Genomic DNA, 15296 nt, shown 5'->3' with positions numbered 1-15296 from the left:
ACTGCTGGTACTATTACAAATGGCAATTACACATAGCAAAACAAATAAATTAGAACTAAAAATTGGAAAGATAATATAATAATAATAATAATAATTTCTGTAATAATGTAAAGAATCAGGTTCTAATGTGGCAGACATTTTTTGCTGTACCTGAACGCACCGCGTGGCTGACGTGACAGAGAGAGGGAGCGGTGAGGTTTAGAGTTACTTTCACTTTAAATGTTTTCTTGAGAACACCATCAACTGCGGCCTACAGTAGGCGTTTTAATTTGGATAAGTTCTGAAATAAATGATAAAAACCTGACAAAGCTGGGGATTTCTTTGGCGATGTTACCACAATAATAATTGCCATCTTAACTTAAAAAGACTGGCGAACGGTGGTCGGAGGAGGACCGTGGGGATGTATTGTTGAGCCAGTTCACGGCTGCGCACCCCACGTTCATATTTTTCTATAATTTGCATCTTCATTTCAAAGGTAAGTGTCACCTTTTTCCTTGTTTTACCACCTGTACCAACGTTTTTGAAACCTGTGTTGATTTCTTACACTAGAAAATCCGCCGTGCGTGCGTCTGCGTTGCTGTCATGTCGTCGTATTTCGAGTATGTTGTCAAATGTAGAAACAAATTGCGAATCAAATTTTACGTCGGATGTCGAAAAGCTCGTGTGTCGGAGCGATCGTATGTTGAGGTACCACTGTATAATAATAGTATGCTGTTGCAAGTGCATTCTTTTAAAGGCACCGGAAGTAAGGCTAAATTCACGGAACTTAAATGTTTCTTCAAGTTCATGGTACTTGCATGACTTGTAGGAAGTTTCATTTTATTTTTTTAATGAGTAAAAAATTGAAAAAGCAGGTATCAAGTCTCCAGACAGCTCCTAAATGGGGGCATTTTGCCCTTTTGACACCGTGCAAGTCAAATTTTCATCAAATGGCTCATTGATTGCAAAAAGAGGCTTCAGTTCCATTCACAGATGTTTATTGCTCTCCAGCACATCGTGGAACTAAGGTTTCAACACCATGTACAGTGGTACCTCGACATACGATCGCTTGGACACGCGATCTTTTCGACATCCGATGTAAAACTTGACTCGCTATTTGTTTCTACATCCGACGACATGCTCGAAATACGACAATTTATGATCGCTCCGCAGTTTCTTTGTTTTCCCTCAAGACAGATTTTCTTGAGAGAAATCAACACGGGTTCCAAGAATGTTAGTGCAGGTGGTGAAAAAAGGAAAAATATGAGCGTGGTGTGCGCATCCGCGAACTGGCTCGATAATACGGCCGTAGAATGTCTACGATTTTGACAGTCCTCCTCCGACCTCCGTTCGACAGTCTTTCTAAGTTAAGGTAACAGTTATTATTGTGGTAACATCGCCAAAAAATCGCCAGCTTCGTCAGGTTTTTAATCATTTATTTCATAACTTGTGCAACACAACATGCCTACTGTACGCCGCAGCTGAACATGAAATGTCGAAGTAAAAAGTCCTATCTCACTCTGTCAAGTCTGCCACACGGTGTGTTCAGGTACACCACGCAAAACACATCCGCCACGTTAGAATCCGATTCGTTACATTATTGCAGGTATTATTACCGTATTGGCCTGAATATAAGACGGCCCTGATTATAAGACGACCCCCTATTTTTCAAGGCTCAAGTTGGGGAAAAAAAAGACTTTATGAACAACAAATTAATTTTTATACAGAAAATAATTACAGTACATACATCTGAAACTAATGATTATAACAATATATTTGAGAGAAAAGGCATGTTATTTTACCTCATTCAAATCGTAATATCTTAACATTTAAATATGTAAACTAAAGAGCAATCACATTTGTAAATGAATGGCTTCTGGTTTTTGAAATGTAAATGAACCAATCTATTGTGATAAAACAAATTTGAAATAACTGCATTAACCATCAAAGTGAAGTCTAACTGTAACTGTAGTCTTGAAACAAATCTGAATAAGGAAAAACATTGCAATAAAATAATGCAAACTGGTTAAACTTCAGAGTAGCTGAGATCTGTCATGACAGAACATCACTTCAGTGCTATCTGGCGCCATCTAGCGTCGTGAATGGGTATAACGTCTAGACCGCGAACATAAGACGCCACCCTCTTTTTCAGTATTATTTCAATGCAAAAAACACAGTCTTCGGGCCAATATGGTATTACAATTATTATATCATTATTACGATTTTTTTTCATAATATATTTGTTTTGCTCTGTGTAGTTGCTATTTGCATTAGTACCAGCAGCATTTATTAAGGATTTAGTGTAGGTTTCCGGGCTGTGGAATAAATGAATGGAATTATAATGTATTCTTATGGGAAAATTCTGCTGGACATACAACCATTTTGACTTACAAACAAGGTCCTGGAACGAATTAACTTTGTATGTACAGGTACTACTGTATTAGATTTTGTACAATGTTAGCATAGCAACACAGTGGCTAATGGCGAAATGCAATGCAAAGTTGCACTAACAACTTTAGCCTGCATTCAACCATTGTCTTCAACGTGAAACTTGAAAGATACAAAGATGTACAGTGCACATCACAAGCGTGAGTAACCAATAATAACTGCTCTCTTGACAAAAGTATAAAGCTTCTAGTTTGCGGCGTAGCGGTTAACATCTCAAAATAAAAGCTCGTCGTATTTAAGATGAATGCAAATGCCTGTAGCTACAAGCACCTTTATGACCAGTAATTTGAATTTTCAGATTTTTGAATGTTTTATTACATCAACATCAGGTTTTTAAATAACCTGAATTAGGATCCTTTTCTCAAGTACTGGAGCCCTGGGTATTATTCAATTTGTTGTTTGTATGTAATAATATGAGACCATAATTTTTATGAGCTGACAGACATAATGGCCCTCCAAAGGATAGCCTGACTACAGTTTTGCCCACGACACAGACGAGTTTGACATCCTTGATCAAGGGAATTCAGAAAAATTAAAGATCACTTATTATACCGGTAAAAAGCAAAAGCAATTTACTCTGTTGAATCTGTTAATGTTCAACGAACACTTCTGAGCTTTTCTTGTGTGTCCCTGGATGCAAGTCATGACCCTCTATTATCTTCACTAAACATGGCCTGTGCTTTATCTGACTGCCATTGTTGTCTATTATCCAAAGTTGATGTTTTTGTCTCACTTAATCAAACATGAATGATACTCCTGTCCCAAAACATACTGTGAACAGTCAAATTGTTTTTTTAATTTTGTCTTGACTCCCAACTGTTGTTTTGCTGATCTGGCACTTTGCTTAAACAAATTTCAGTAAGTTATTAAAATTTGAACATAAAACATAAGACAATTAAAATCCAGCACTTTAAAAACAATTAAAACTTAACAGCGCTAAAACATTAAAAACTAATAAGACACTTAAACAAGGTCAGAATCTCATGCTGCATTCAAAGCCAAGAAATAATAATGGGGTTGTAGAGCAACCATTGGCTGCCTAGACATCTTGACTAGGAGGGCTGACAGCAGTCATTCGCTATTAGTGCAAATTTCCTCCACCACAACAGATTTCTGGTTACCAGTGGTAGTGCAAACACAATAAAAATAAATGAATAAAACAAACGTCACCAATTGAAACAATATTTAGGTGTAATACTCTTCAACACTCTCGAATGTTAGTTGGATAAAAATAAATAAATAAATAAATAAACTTTTTTTTGTCCGTGCAGAAACTACAAGACAATCAACTAAGATGGGCTGAGTAATGTTACTTTTGTAAACAAATATTGTATCAGGATACATTTCAGACTTTTGTGACAACCCTACCAGCAAATGAAAAAAATACAACAGAGATCCCTCGTTTTTGCGGTTAATGGGGACCAGAACCGCAATAAGTGAAAAGTCGCCAAGTAGCGCCCCCCCCACTCAAAAAAATGTTTTTGTGTGTGTGTGTGGGTGTGCGTGTGTGTTTAATGCATTTATTCAGATTTAGCATTAGAAAGATATATGACGTTTTTTCACTTTTTTTCCCCAAAGTATAATAAAAAAAAAAAAAAACTTATGTATACATATATTTTAATTAGGGCTGTCAAACGATTAAAATTTTTAATCGAGTTAATTACAGCTTAAAAATTAATTATTCGTAATTAATCGCAATTAATCGCAATTCAAACCATCCATAAAATATGCCATATTTTTCTGTAAATTATTGTTGGAATGGAAAGAAAAGACAAGATGGATATATACATTCAACATACGGTACATAAGGACTGTATTTGTTTATTATAACAATAAATCAACAAGATGGCATTAACATTATTAACATTCTGTTAAAGTGATTCATGGATAGAAAGACTTGTAGTTCTTAAAAGATGAATATTAGTACAAGTTATAGAAATGTTATATTAAAACGCCTCTTAATGTTTTCGTTTTAATAAAATTTGTAAAATTTTCAATCAAAAAATAAACTAGTAGCCCTATTCTGTCCTCAATGTGTGTGAGTACACAAATTGACAGATAGCGAACATAAGTTCCAAAAAGAAATCAGACGGTGTGGCAAAGTTGCATGGGCTTTACTGAAGTCATCTCTTTTTAACAGGAGCACGTTTCTTGTATTTTTGTAAAACTGAAAATAACAAGGCAATGTGTCAATAACTTGCATAAATCACAAAATAACATAAAATGTACACACACGTGTCCATTTGAGCAGTAGCACTAGCCAATTAGCTCACAAGCATCTAACAATGTAACTGCATTTCACCATATATGTGAACAAATTCAGATACACATCATCAATAACTATCTAATGCTCATGAATATAAACAAAGGAGGAATATAACTCACAAGCGATGCATGTATTAGACACAAACAGTGTGATGGGGCTATGAGAACTGCCACTGAATACTGGATGCGGACGTTAGCTGGTCTGAAGAGCACTGTCTATTAGTGTGAGTTCGCGTCGACATATAATCACGTCAGAAAAGCGCGCCGAAACCCAAATAATCAGCTGCACTGAATCGCCAGCAGAGGGCGACATTACGCCACATAACATATGCAAGTCACACCCAAGCGCCAGCAGAGGGCGGAAAAACTCCATAAAACACAATTAACAAGTTGGCCTTTCACTGTACTGACATTTAAATCTGTCTGAGCGGGCCTAGTGCGTTAATTGCGTCAAATATTTTAACGTGATTAATTTAAAAAATTAATTAACGCCCGTTAACGCGATAATTTTGACAGCCCTAATTTTAATGTTTTTAAGCACTTCAAATGTAATAATTATGATAAGTTTTAAACATGTACTGTCCCACCAAATTATTTTTTTAACAAGAATAAAGCAGAAAAATGCTTGGCTTTATTAAATGCTTCATTGAGTGAGTCCACTCAAATCTGCTTACTTACACACAGAGTTGCTACAGCAACTCTTTAACAAGTTAAACGATGATTGACGCATGCAGTGCTTTGAAGTTCTCTTGTCTAGCAAGATCAAACATGAACTGCTGTCAATCATCGTTAACTTTAATAAGCAACTCCAGTGCACTCACTGCCCGACCAACAAAAAGCAGAAGGACGGAAAGGTGAGAGACTGTACGGGATCGGTTTGGGACATATCTATAAAATATTGTATTTATTGAGTTATTTTAACTATGTTAAAAATAATTAATATAAAAAAAAAAAAACACACACACACACGATGCATAACGAGTCATTTGAAAGCTAGCTACAGTAAGTATAGAAATAGGTGAGAAAGCTAATGTCATTTTTGCTCTCCGCCAATTAGAGCCTATCAAATGTGTTTATTTGATCTAAATGACTGTCATCTTGTTCTGCAAAGTGCACATGTTAACAAATTTGAAAGCCAAATTATTCATTGCCAATTAGATTTTTCATAATGGGTTTCATTCTAAAGCTATTCTTAGTGTAGAATCTGAAGTATGTGAGATAAACCCCAGAAAGCTACATTATACATGTTGAACATGACGATCTTTTATTTTGAAATGTTCAACGGAAGTACGTTCACTGAGCTGCTAGCAGTAAGCTGTACACTAAAGGGGGGGGGGGGTGCACTTCTCTTTTCGTCATCCAAGTGGTGTCAGTAATAGATTTTTTTTCCACAAAGTTTGCAAATGTTGTAAACCAGCGAATTTTCTTGTTTGAAGTGTCACCTTTTAACCACGAATTTTCATTTTGGAGAAGACAGTCGATGTTTTATAGCAGGCTAAAGTGGTTAGTACATTGTCTTTTTTCCATTAACCTCAATGTAGCAATGTTAACGGTTTACAATGTTTAATATAGATATGTTTCCTTATTTTGAATATCTGAACTTTAACGCTACAGCGTGTTGATGACCTATAAACATCATGTCTCATAACCAAACACAGATTCGCGGAAAATTACCTCCCTCTCATTTTCACTTACCGTGCAATTAATTAAATAATTGCGTATCGCGACAGGCTCACTTTAGAACTTGCGATTACACGTGAGTAGGGGCAGCCAATTAGATGACCTTCCATCAATCAAAAACGAATGACAGAGACATCTTGTAGGCCTTCACAAAAGAGTAGAAGCCTAATCACATTGGCAAAGGCGAGGCACTCATGTTTTATTGCATTGACACATTTTCTGTTGTCCAAAGTTCGATAAAGAAAAGAACAAGGCAGCAGTTTCTATTTATAAGCAAGTGATCTCTGTGTCAAGACTGCAGACTGACAACACCCCCCCCCCCCCCCGTCTCTTCCTTCTGCCTCACAGGAAGAAAGTCCACACTCTGGCCATGACAGCGGTCAGTTTCCACCAAATCGACTTCACCTTTGACCGCCGCGTCATGAGCGCCTTGTTGAACGACTGCCGCGAACTGCTGCACCAGGCAATCAAACGTCACCTGACGGCCAAGAGCCACTCGCGTGTCAACCACGTTTTCAATCACTTTGCCGACTGCGACTTCCTGGCCGCTCTCTACGGGCCGTCCGAAGTTTATCGTGCTCACTTGCAGAGGATCTGCAACGGCCTCAACAAGATGCTCGACGAGGGAAACCTTTGACCTCTACTCCCATTTTGAAGAATATTCCAACTTCAAGCAGACAATCAGACTTTTTACCACATATTTAGTCGGTTTGTGCGTGCCTCTCAAACATAGCACTGAAGTGCTCTTTTTGTTTTTTGTTTAAAGACTGTTTATGTTCTTTTTGCTTTTGTATCAAAGCAAACAAAGCCTATACAAGTGAATGTAAAACAACGGTATAGGAGCCTATGTGCCTTAAACACCTTCCTACTCATTCCAAGGGCACAATGCTCGCTATCTCACTCAGTTGAGAAAAAGTGAATCCCTGAACAGGCAGTTTTATCTTTGTAAACAATGCCTTGGAGAGGAAAGAAATGTCTTTACCGTTTGGAAACGCCAGAGTCAAAAAAGCTCCTTTTTATATATTTTTAAACTACTATTGCACTCAAGCCTGAATAAGCGCTGTACTGTACTTTTTCCTGCAATAATGCAACCATGTGAACCAGAGCAGATTAATCCTGCTTAGCCTGAATTTTAAACATCTTAAATTTGTAGCGAGGCTGGGCTTTTTGTCTCAAAGTAGTCAATAAAGCCGCTTCTAGTTTTTTTCCCCCTTTTTTCTCTCCAATCTGGTTCCTAGCCAGCGCAACAAAAATGAAGTATTTAGGTCATAGGGGCACTAGAATATAAAGGAGTCGGCAATGTGTGTGTTGTCTTTACGCTGACTCAGATGTCTCTCGGTGAGTCAACATTGTGACTGTAACAGACTCCTTGATGACGCCATCTTTGCTTCAACTCGTGAATGGGATACCATCTTAATACGATAAGAGCTCTGAATAATTTACAATTGTCAATTCTAAATAAAGATGATACTTTTTTTTTTTTTTTTTTTTTACCAATTTAATGTGTCTTGGCTGCAATTTGGCTCAAGTTGGAAAGAAACATGACTTAAAAATGGCTGGCTGGAAAACAAAGTGAGGATATTGTGTAGATGGGAAGCACAGCTTCATGTTAAGATTAGCCACACAGTGACAGCACTGTACCTGATTGTACCATTTCACTGTAATCATAGCTTACTACCGAAGCCCAGCCCCTTCATTTCTGCATACAACAGCCTCACTTCAACCTCCCATACTCAATTTAAACCCTTCGTGGGGCAAATAACTTTTTGTTGTTTCTGTTATTGAAATAAAAACACACTAAACCTCATGAAGACCTAGTGTCCACATACAGGGGTTGGACAAAATAATGGAAACACCTTAAAAAAAAAATCAACAAAAACTAATATGGTGTATGTTCACCTTTTGCGGCAATTACAGCCTCAATTCTCCTAGGTATTGATTCATACAACTTGTGAATCGTTTCCAAAGAAATTTTAAGCCATTCTTCAGTTAGAATACCCTCTAACCCTTTTAGAGACGATAGCGTTGGAAATTTACGTCTTAATTGAATCTCTAAAACTGACCATAAATGCTCCATAATGTTGGGGATTGTGCCGGCCATACAAGATGCTCAACTTGATTAGAATTTTCTTCATGCTATTCTTGGTAACTTTTCTGTTTTGGTCAATTTTAGCGACGTCCGTGGACAAAAGCGGCAGTGTTTTGCCTTAAGGAAGACTGCGTTTTGCATGAGGGCCAGTGCACCCCCCGCACAGTGTTGTAAAATCTCCCAGTCGCCTACAGATGGATTAAATAACATTTCTTTTTCCTGCTGCTGTGTGACTGATGAATAGTAATGTAAGGTAATGAATCCAGCTGTGGCTAAACAATAACATATGACGGTTAGCAACTGTGTGGCTTAGTGTGGCTATGCCCCCCACCCCACTCGAACTCTGTTGAAGTGGGGGGTGTCACGCTAGCGAGTGAAAGCGGGTGTTTTGCCTAAATGTTTGGCAAAATGTGCTACATGAGGCAAATTTGACACCCAAAGTACTACCGTCCGCTCTGAACTTGTTTTGTTTAGATGCATACAGGCAGGATTTTTTGAAAGAATGCCTTGTAGAATGTAGTTATGTGGTCAACTGCTTTAAGGCTACCACAAAAAAACACAATGGTTAAAAGTATGAGTGGGAAATAGATGCAAAAAGTATTTTTGAGGCAATGAAAAGGTAATTAAAAAACTCAATAAAAATAAAAATGGTACCATATTTTTCGGACTATAAGTCGCACCGGAGTTTAAGTCACATTTTGGGGAGAAATGTACTTGATAAAATCCAACACATAGAACAGATATGTCATCTGGATAGGAAATTTAAAATCAAAAATACAATAGAGAACAACATGCTGAATAAGTGTACAGTATGATAATGTTACATGATGCATGAACAACGAAATGCGAACCTGGCCGGTATGTTAACGTAACCTAGCTATTAAGCGTTATTCAGATAACTATAGCATAAAGAACGCTAACAAGTTTACCAAACCATCAGTGTCACTCCACCAAAATAATATGAAATGATATATTATGTGTTAATAAGTTCACACATAAGTCGCTCCAGAGTTTAAGTCGCACCCCCAGCCAAACTATGAAAAAAAAAATTGCGACTTGCAGTCCAAAAAATACGGTACTCGCCGCTTCTAAATGATGTGCGGATGCTTGCGCAAGCGCGCTAAGCTTTGTGTAGACGTTTCGCCGTGTAGGAAGGAATTGCAGAAAACCGGGACAAAACTTTTTGTCTCTTTTATTGCTCTGCCATCTTTGCAGAATTCGTGCGAAAGTGTTCACATCGACTTCCATTTTTACAATGAATGGGGAAAAGGGGGAAGTGATGTATGCCGTAAAGCAGTCAGCACATTTGTAGGTTTTTTTGTGTGTGTGTGTGCGTGTGCGTGTGCGTGTGCGTGTGTGTGTGTGTGTGGCAGTGTTCCCTCCACCCTCCTCAAAGTTAATTGGTGCCGGTGAAAGTGATACAGACCCCCTCAAGATATAAAAGTGGTGTCATTCAAGTAGTTGTCAATCGATATATCACAAATGTTATAAAAATATTTTGTAAAGGTTGAAAAGTTACCTAGTGTTGCTTTAACAATTATGTTCAATGATTATGATGACAAAATGTTAGGTGTTTCCATTATTTTGTCTAACCCCTATATTTGGAGATCACATTTTGGGTCATGTAATATTGTGGCTTACATGACCCAAATGTGATGTCCATATATGTTAATTATTGTATCATTTATTATTATTGTTTTTATTATTGGTATATATTTATTTTTTTTAATTAATAATCCAATTCAGGGTGTACCTTACCTACTGCCCAGTAAGCTGGGATGGGCTCCAGCACCCCCGCGACCTTTGTGAGGAGCAGCTTGGAAGATTAATGAATGAATATATGATAATATGTATATTATTTGCATTTTAATTAACATTTTATTAATCAGGTTATAGCAGCCCCTTATAAGTTTTTTTTTTTTTTTTTTTTTAAACCTTTCAAGGACAGTGGACAGCTGTTCAAAAGTTGACACTTAACCCTTCATAATAGATCAGTGACTATTAAAAAACCTATTAGCAATTATGTAAATATTGTTAAAATTATTGTTTTATATTTATAAATAATGAATACATTTTAAAAATTAATACAATGTTAATACAAGCTAAATGAATGAAAAATGAATATCAACAGAAATACACACTGGTTACGGCCCCAAACTACTAGATTTTTTTTTTCATAGTATAACATGCATGCCATTGACGGTGATAGTTGTCCAATCCATTTTGACTTGGAGGGTCAAATGAATGAACATTAATTCATCCCTCCCAGGCAAAATAGATTGGAAGTCTAGTGCTGTCAATGGCAGCTAATGAGTGCCTTACAAGGGTTTAACAGGATCCGCGGATAGAAAGACTTGAGGTTTTTAAAAGATAAACGTTATTATGAGTTTGGATAAAATGATATCGAAACCCCTTTTGATGTTTACGTTTTTATACAATTTGTAAAATTAGTTTAACTAATAGGTCGCCATTTTTGTTAACGTTGCAGGGCGGTGACGTCACATGGTTACGATGTCTGGCTTCCAGAGCATGACTCTAGCGACATAAACATGTAATCTGTTCAACCTTTTCAATTTGAACCCGAGAATAACATTAATGAGCATGACAGCACTGTCGATTTATCACAAAAGGAGCAGCAAAAGCAAAATGAACAAGAAAGACGGGATGAGAGTAGGACAAAATTGTTGTACTGCCAAAATGTGCTACACTGGCGAAACGTCTACAGGAGGCGAATTTGACACCCCAAGTACTACCGTGCGGTTTTAGCTTGTTTTGTTTAAATGCATACATACTAAAGATGCCTTAAGAAAATACTTAAACGTAGTAATATCAAATAAGGGTGGTCTAAATATGCTACATGAATAATGTGGTCAACAGGTCAACAATCTGCTTTAAAGCTACCACAAGAAAACGCAATGCTTAACAGTATGAGAAGGAACCACGCAAAAAGTATTTCGAGGCAATGATAAGGTATTAAAAGACTCAAAACTAAAAAACAAATAGTAAGTACTCGCCGCTTTTAACCTATGAGCGCATGTGTTGGACGCTTCACCGCGTAGAAGGAGTTGCAGTAACCAGGTGTTCGGCAATTTCTTCCTACGCGGCAAAATGTCAACACAACGCTCAGGGCACTTGCGCAAGCATCGGCACGCATGCGCACATGGGTTAAAAGCAGCGAGTACTTACTATTTGGTTTTATAGTTTTGAGATTTTTATTACCTTTTCATTGCTTAAAAATACTTTTTGCATGAATTTCCCTCATACTTTTAACCATTGTGCTTTTTGGTGGTAGCTTTAAAGCAGTTGGCCACATTAGTCACGTAGCGTATTTAAACCATTCTTATTTGATATAACTGCATTTAAGTATTTTTTTAAGGCATTTTTTTTGTACGTTCTGCCTGTATGCATCTGAACAAAACAAGGTGAGGGTGCACGGTAGCACTTTGGGTGTCTAATTCACCTCATGTAGACGTTTCGCCGATGTAGGACATTTTGGCAGAACACCGGTAGTATTTGTCGAGTGACAGTGACAATTTACGTCATCACCCTGAGCTTCCATAAAACATGGTGCCCTCCGTAGGTCAAAAGATGTACTAAATAGATTTCTAAATCAATTGCAATATTTTATGTGTTTCTAATAACATATTTTAGAAAAAGAGAACACTTGTGGCTTATTAGAGCCTACAAGTCTTCAAGTCCGAGGTTCCCTTTAAAAAAAAATCTTCAAATCATGCATGAAAGGGTAAACTTCATAAAAATTGGCTCATTCCCTGCCATTGACAATAAATGACGTTCAATTCATTCAAACTGGGAGGACTGGCTGTGAATGCTCATCTTTGCAGCCCTCCCAGGGCAAATGGATTGGACGTCTTGCGCCGTCAATGGCAGCCAAACAGTTAAATGTGTGCCCTATAAAGGGTTAGTGCAGTCGAAGGTTGTTTGTCATTCACAAAGGAGATTGGGCTGTTCCATAATGGCTGTCTTTGTTTTTCCGACATCCGAGTCCGCGTCCATGAGATTGCTCTGCGCCTCGGCTTAATTTCGTATTCTGCCAGTGACTGAGTGAGTGTGTGTGTGTATGCGTACCTGTGACAGAATTGGAAATTGAGCCGTGTAATAAGCGCTGTACGTTTCCCAGATAGGCTTGCAGAAACTTAACTTCCTCTAACTCAGTCGCTCTTGCCAAAGTGGTGGAGGAGATGCTGAAGAGCTGTTGTTACTCGGCACGTCGCCTCTTCCCGGGGAAACCTTCACAAAACAGTATGCACTTGATTATCATAACACTCGTAATGATGAAGACGCGTGGGGCTTGAGTTTTCAGCTTTTTTCTTTTTTTTTTTAAATTGAGGCCATCTCAGGGTTCTCATTCTGTTTTTCAGTCACATTCTGCAATGACTTCTTTTATTGAAGCTCTTCATACTAGTCTTGATGCAGTTTTACTGATGTTTTTCATTCCATGTACATACGAATGTTTTTTTTGTGTTCCAACATTGTATCCAGATGTAGCAAATATATTACGTTTCTTAAAAATATTGTTTTTCTTGTCTTGTGTAAGAGTCATTCCAGAGTTGAAGGGCATTTTGGCTTCAATATTTTATCAGTCTAAGCCTTCACTTGTCTGATTTTTCTGCTCGACATTCATTAATAATCAGTAATATACTTTGAAAGGTTTGATTACCTCTTCTTAAATGTCAATGTTAGAAAAATTATTACATCAATGGATAATTACGCGGCTGACACGTCTCTACAACATCGCGTAGACACCGGGAACATTGCCTCTCGATTTGCAGACCGGGGTGGTTGTCCCCCTTTTGAAGAAGAGGGATTGGAGGGAGTGTTCCAATTCTAGAGGGATCACACTCTCAGCCTCCCCGGTAAAATCTTCAGGGGTGCTGGAGAAGAGGGTCTGTCGGGAAGTCGAATCTCAGACTACGGAGGAGAAGTGTGGTTTTCGTCCCGGTCGTGGAACAGTGGACCAGCTCTACACCCTCGGCAGGGTCCTCGAGGGTGCATGGGAGTTCACCCAACCAGTCTACATGTGTTTTGTAGATTTGGAGAAGGCGTTCAACCGGGTGCCTCGGAGAGTCCTGTTGGAGTTGCTTCGGGTGTATAGGGTACAGAGCCCCTTGGTAAGGGCTGTTCGATCCCTGTACGACCGGTGTCAAGTTTGGTCCGCATTGCCGGCAGTAAGTCGAAGTCGTTCCCAGTGAGGGTTGGACTCTGCCAAGGCTGACCTTTGTCACTGATTCTGTTAATAATTTTTATGGACAGAATTTCTAGGCGCAGCCGAAGCGTTGAGGGGTCCGATTTGGTGGCCTCAGCATTGCATCTCTGCTTTTTGCAGATGATGTGGTGCTGTTGGCTTCATCAAGCTGTGACCTCCAACTCTCATTGGAGCGGTTCTAAGCCGAGTGTGAAGCAGCTGGGATGAAGATCAGCACCTCAAAATGTGAGACCATGGTCCTCAGTCGGAAAAGGGTGGCATGTCCTCTCCGGGTTGGGGATGAGGTCGTGCCCCAAGTGGAGGAGTTCAAGTATCTTGGGGTCTTGTTCACGAGTGAGGGTAGGAGGGAGTGGGAGATCGAGAGGCGGATCGGTGCAGTGATATGGACTCTGCACCTGTCTGTAGTGGTGAAGAAGGAGCTGAGCCGAATGGCAAAGCTCTCGATTTACTAGTCGATCTACGTTCGGTCACGAGCTGTGGGCCGCAGGGTGTCCAGGCTCTCGGTTAAGGAAGGTGAGAAGCATGGTCATCCGGGAGGGACTCAGTGTCGAGCCGCTACTCCTCTACGTTGAGAGGAGCCAGTCGAGGTGGCTTGGGCATCTGGTTTGGATGCCTCCTGGACACCTCCCTGGAGAGGTGTTCCAGGCATGTCCCACCAGTGGGAGGCCCTGTTTACGACCCAGGATACGCTGAAGAGACTATGTCTCTCGGCTGGCCTGGGAACGCCTTGGAATCCCGCCGGAGGAGCTGGTTGAAGTGGCTGGGGAGGGAAGTCTGGGCTTCCCTACTAAAGCTGCTGCCTCCGCGACATGACCCCGGACTAAGCATGATGGATAGATGGATATTCACGCGGCATCATCAGTCCGAAAGTACATCCGTACTGCAATTTTTTCTCGGGAGTAGAAGCTAGTAGCTGTCAATCGGGTGCTGCAGATTGATGTGTCTAGATCCCTATAATATACCTACCAAATTTCATTTCTATCTGTCCATTAATAGCGGAGGAGTTGTTAGGATACACTGGGAAGAGGACCCCAAAGCAGACAAGGGATAATGACAGCGATATGTACAAGGTTTATTGATGTGAGCGTGGCTAAGTTGACAGAAGGTCAATCAGGCGACGGTACCAATGAGGGGGTCATGCACGGCAAGTCCTGGGACGGAACAAGAAGTTGGGTAAAATAAAAATGGCGGAATACCTGAATGCTGGACGTGACTTTAGGGGATGCCGAAAGTGTTGATATGGCGACGAGAGGCAATGACGAGCAGGCTCACAGCTACGTCTACACTAGGACGGATAATGACCGTAATCGTTCAATTTATTACACTATACAGCATGTCAGCCACTCTAATATACCTCTTGTCCATATATTTTATGACAAAAAGGAGAGGGCCGTCTAATTTCTTAAACTTGGTGTACCCGGTCTCGCTGGGCTATCCATGTAAAAATATGAGCCAACGGAAGTGACGTCATGGAGCGCGCCTTCGCCATTTTTCTGTGTGGCATTAAGGCATCGTAAACAATGGAGGCAAATGGTACATACGTGGCTTTCCTGCCCCTCTTTTTACAACTGAAAAAGCTTGTAATTTTTACGCTTGAATATGTCCAGAGAA

General features: G+C 39.4%; 1 protein-coding gene across 2 annotated transcripts in view; it reads left to right on the top strand.

Annotated features, from left to right (window-relative positions):
- Window positions 1–13653, top strand: part of tnfaip8l1 (tumor necrosis factor, alpha-induced protein 8-like 1) — a 58245-nt gene extending 44592 nt beyond the window's left edge. The window contains exon 3 of one of the 2 annotated variants that reach the window (XM_057841295.1): window positions 6721–13653. In XM_057841295.1, the coding sequence (XP_057697278.1) occupies window positions 6721–7009 (289 nt within the window). In that variant the 3' untranslated portion in view covers window positions 7010–13653. The remainder of the gene's footprint in view (window positions 1–6720) is intronic. The other variant, XM_057841293.1, reaches the window with a different exon arrangement.
- The last annotated feature ends 1643 nt before the right edge of the window (window positions 13654–15296 follow it).

The sequence above is a fragment of the Corythoichthys intestinalis genome, chromosome 7 (assembly GCF_030265065.1).
Source record: "Corythoichthys intestinalis isolate RoL2023-P3 chromosome 7, ASM3026506v1, whole genome shotgun sequence".
NCBI lineage: Eukaryota > Metazoa > Chordata > Actinopteri > Syngnathiformes > Syngnathidae > Corythoichthys > Corythoichthys intestinalis.
The sequence above is the reverse complement of the archived record's forward strand: the minus strand, read 5'-3'. Positions and strand labels throughout refer to the sequence as shown.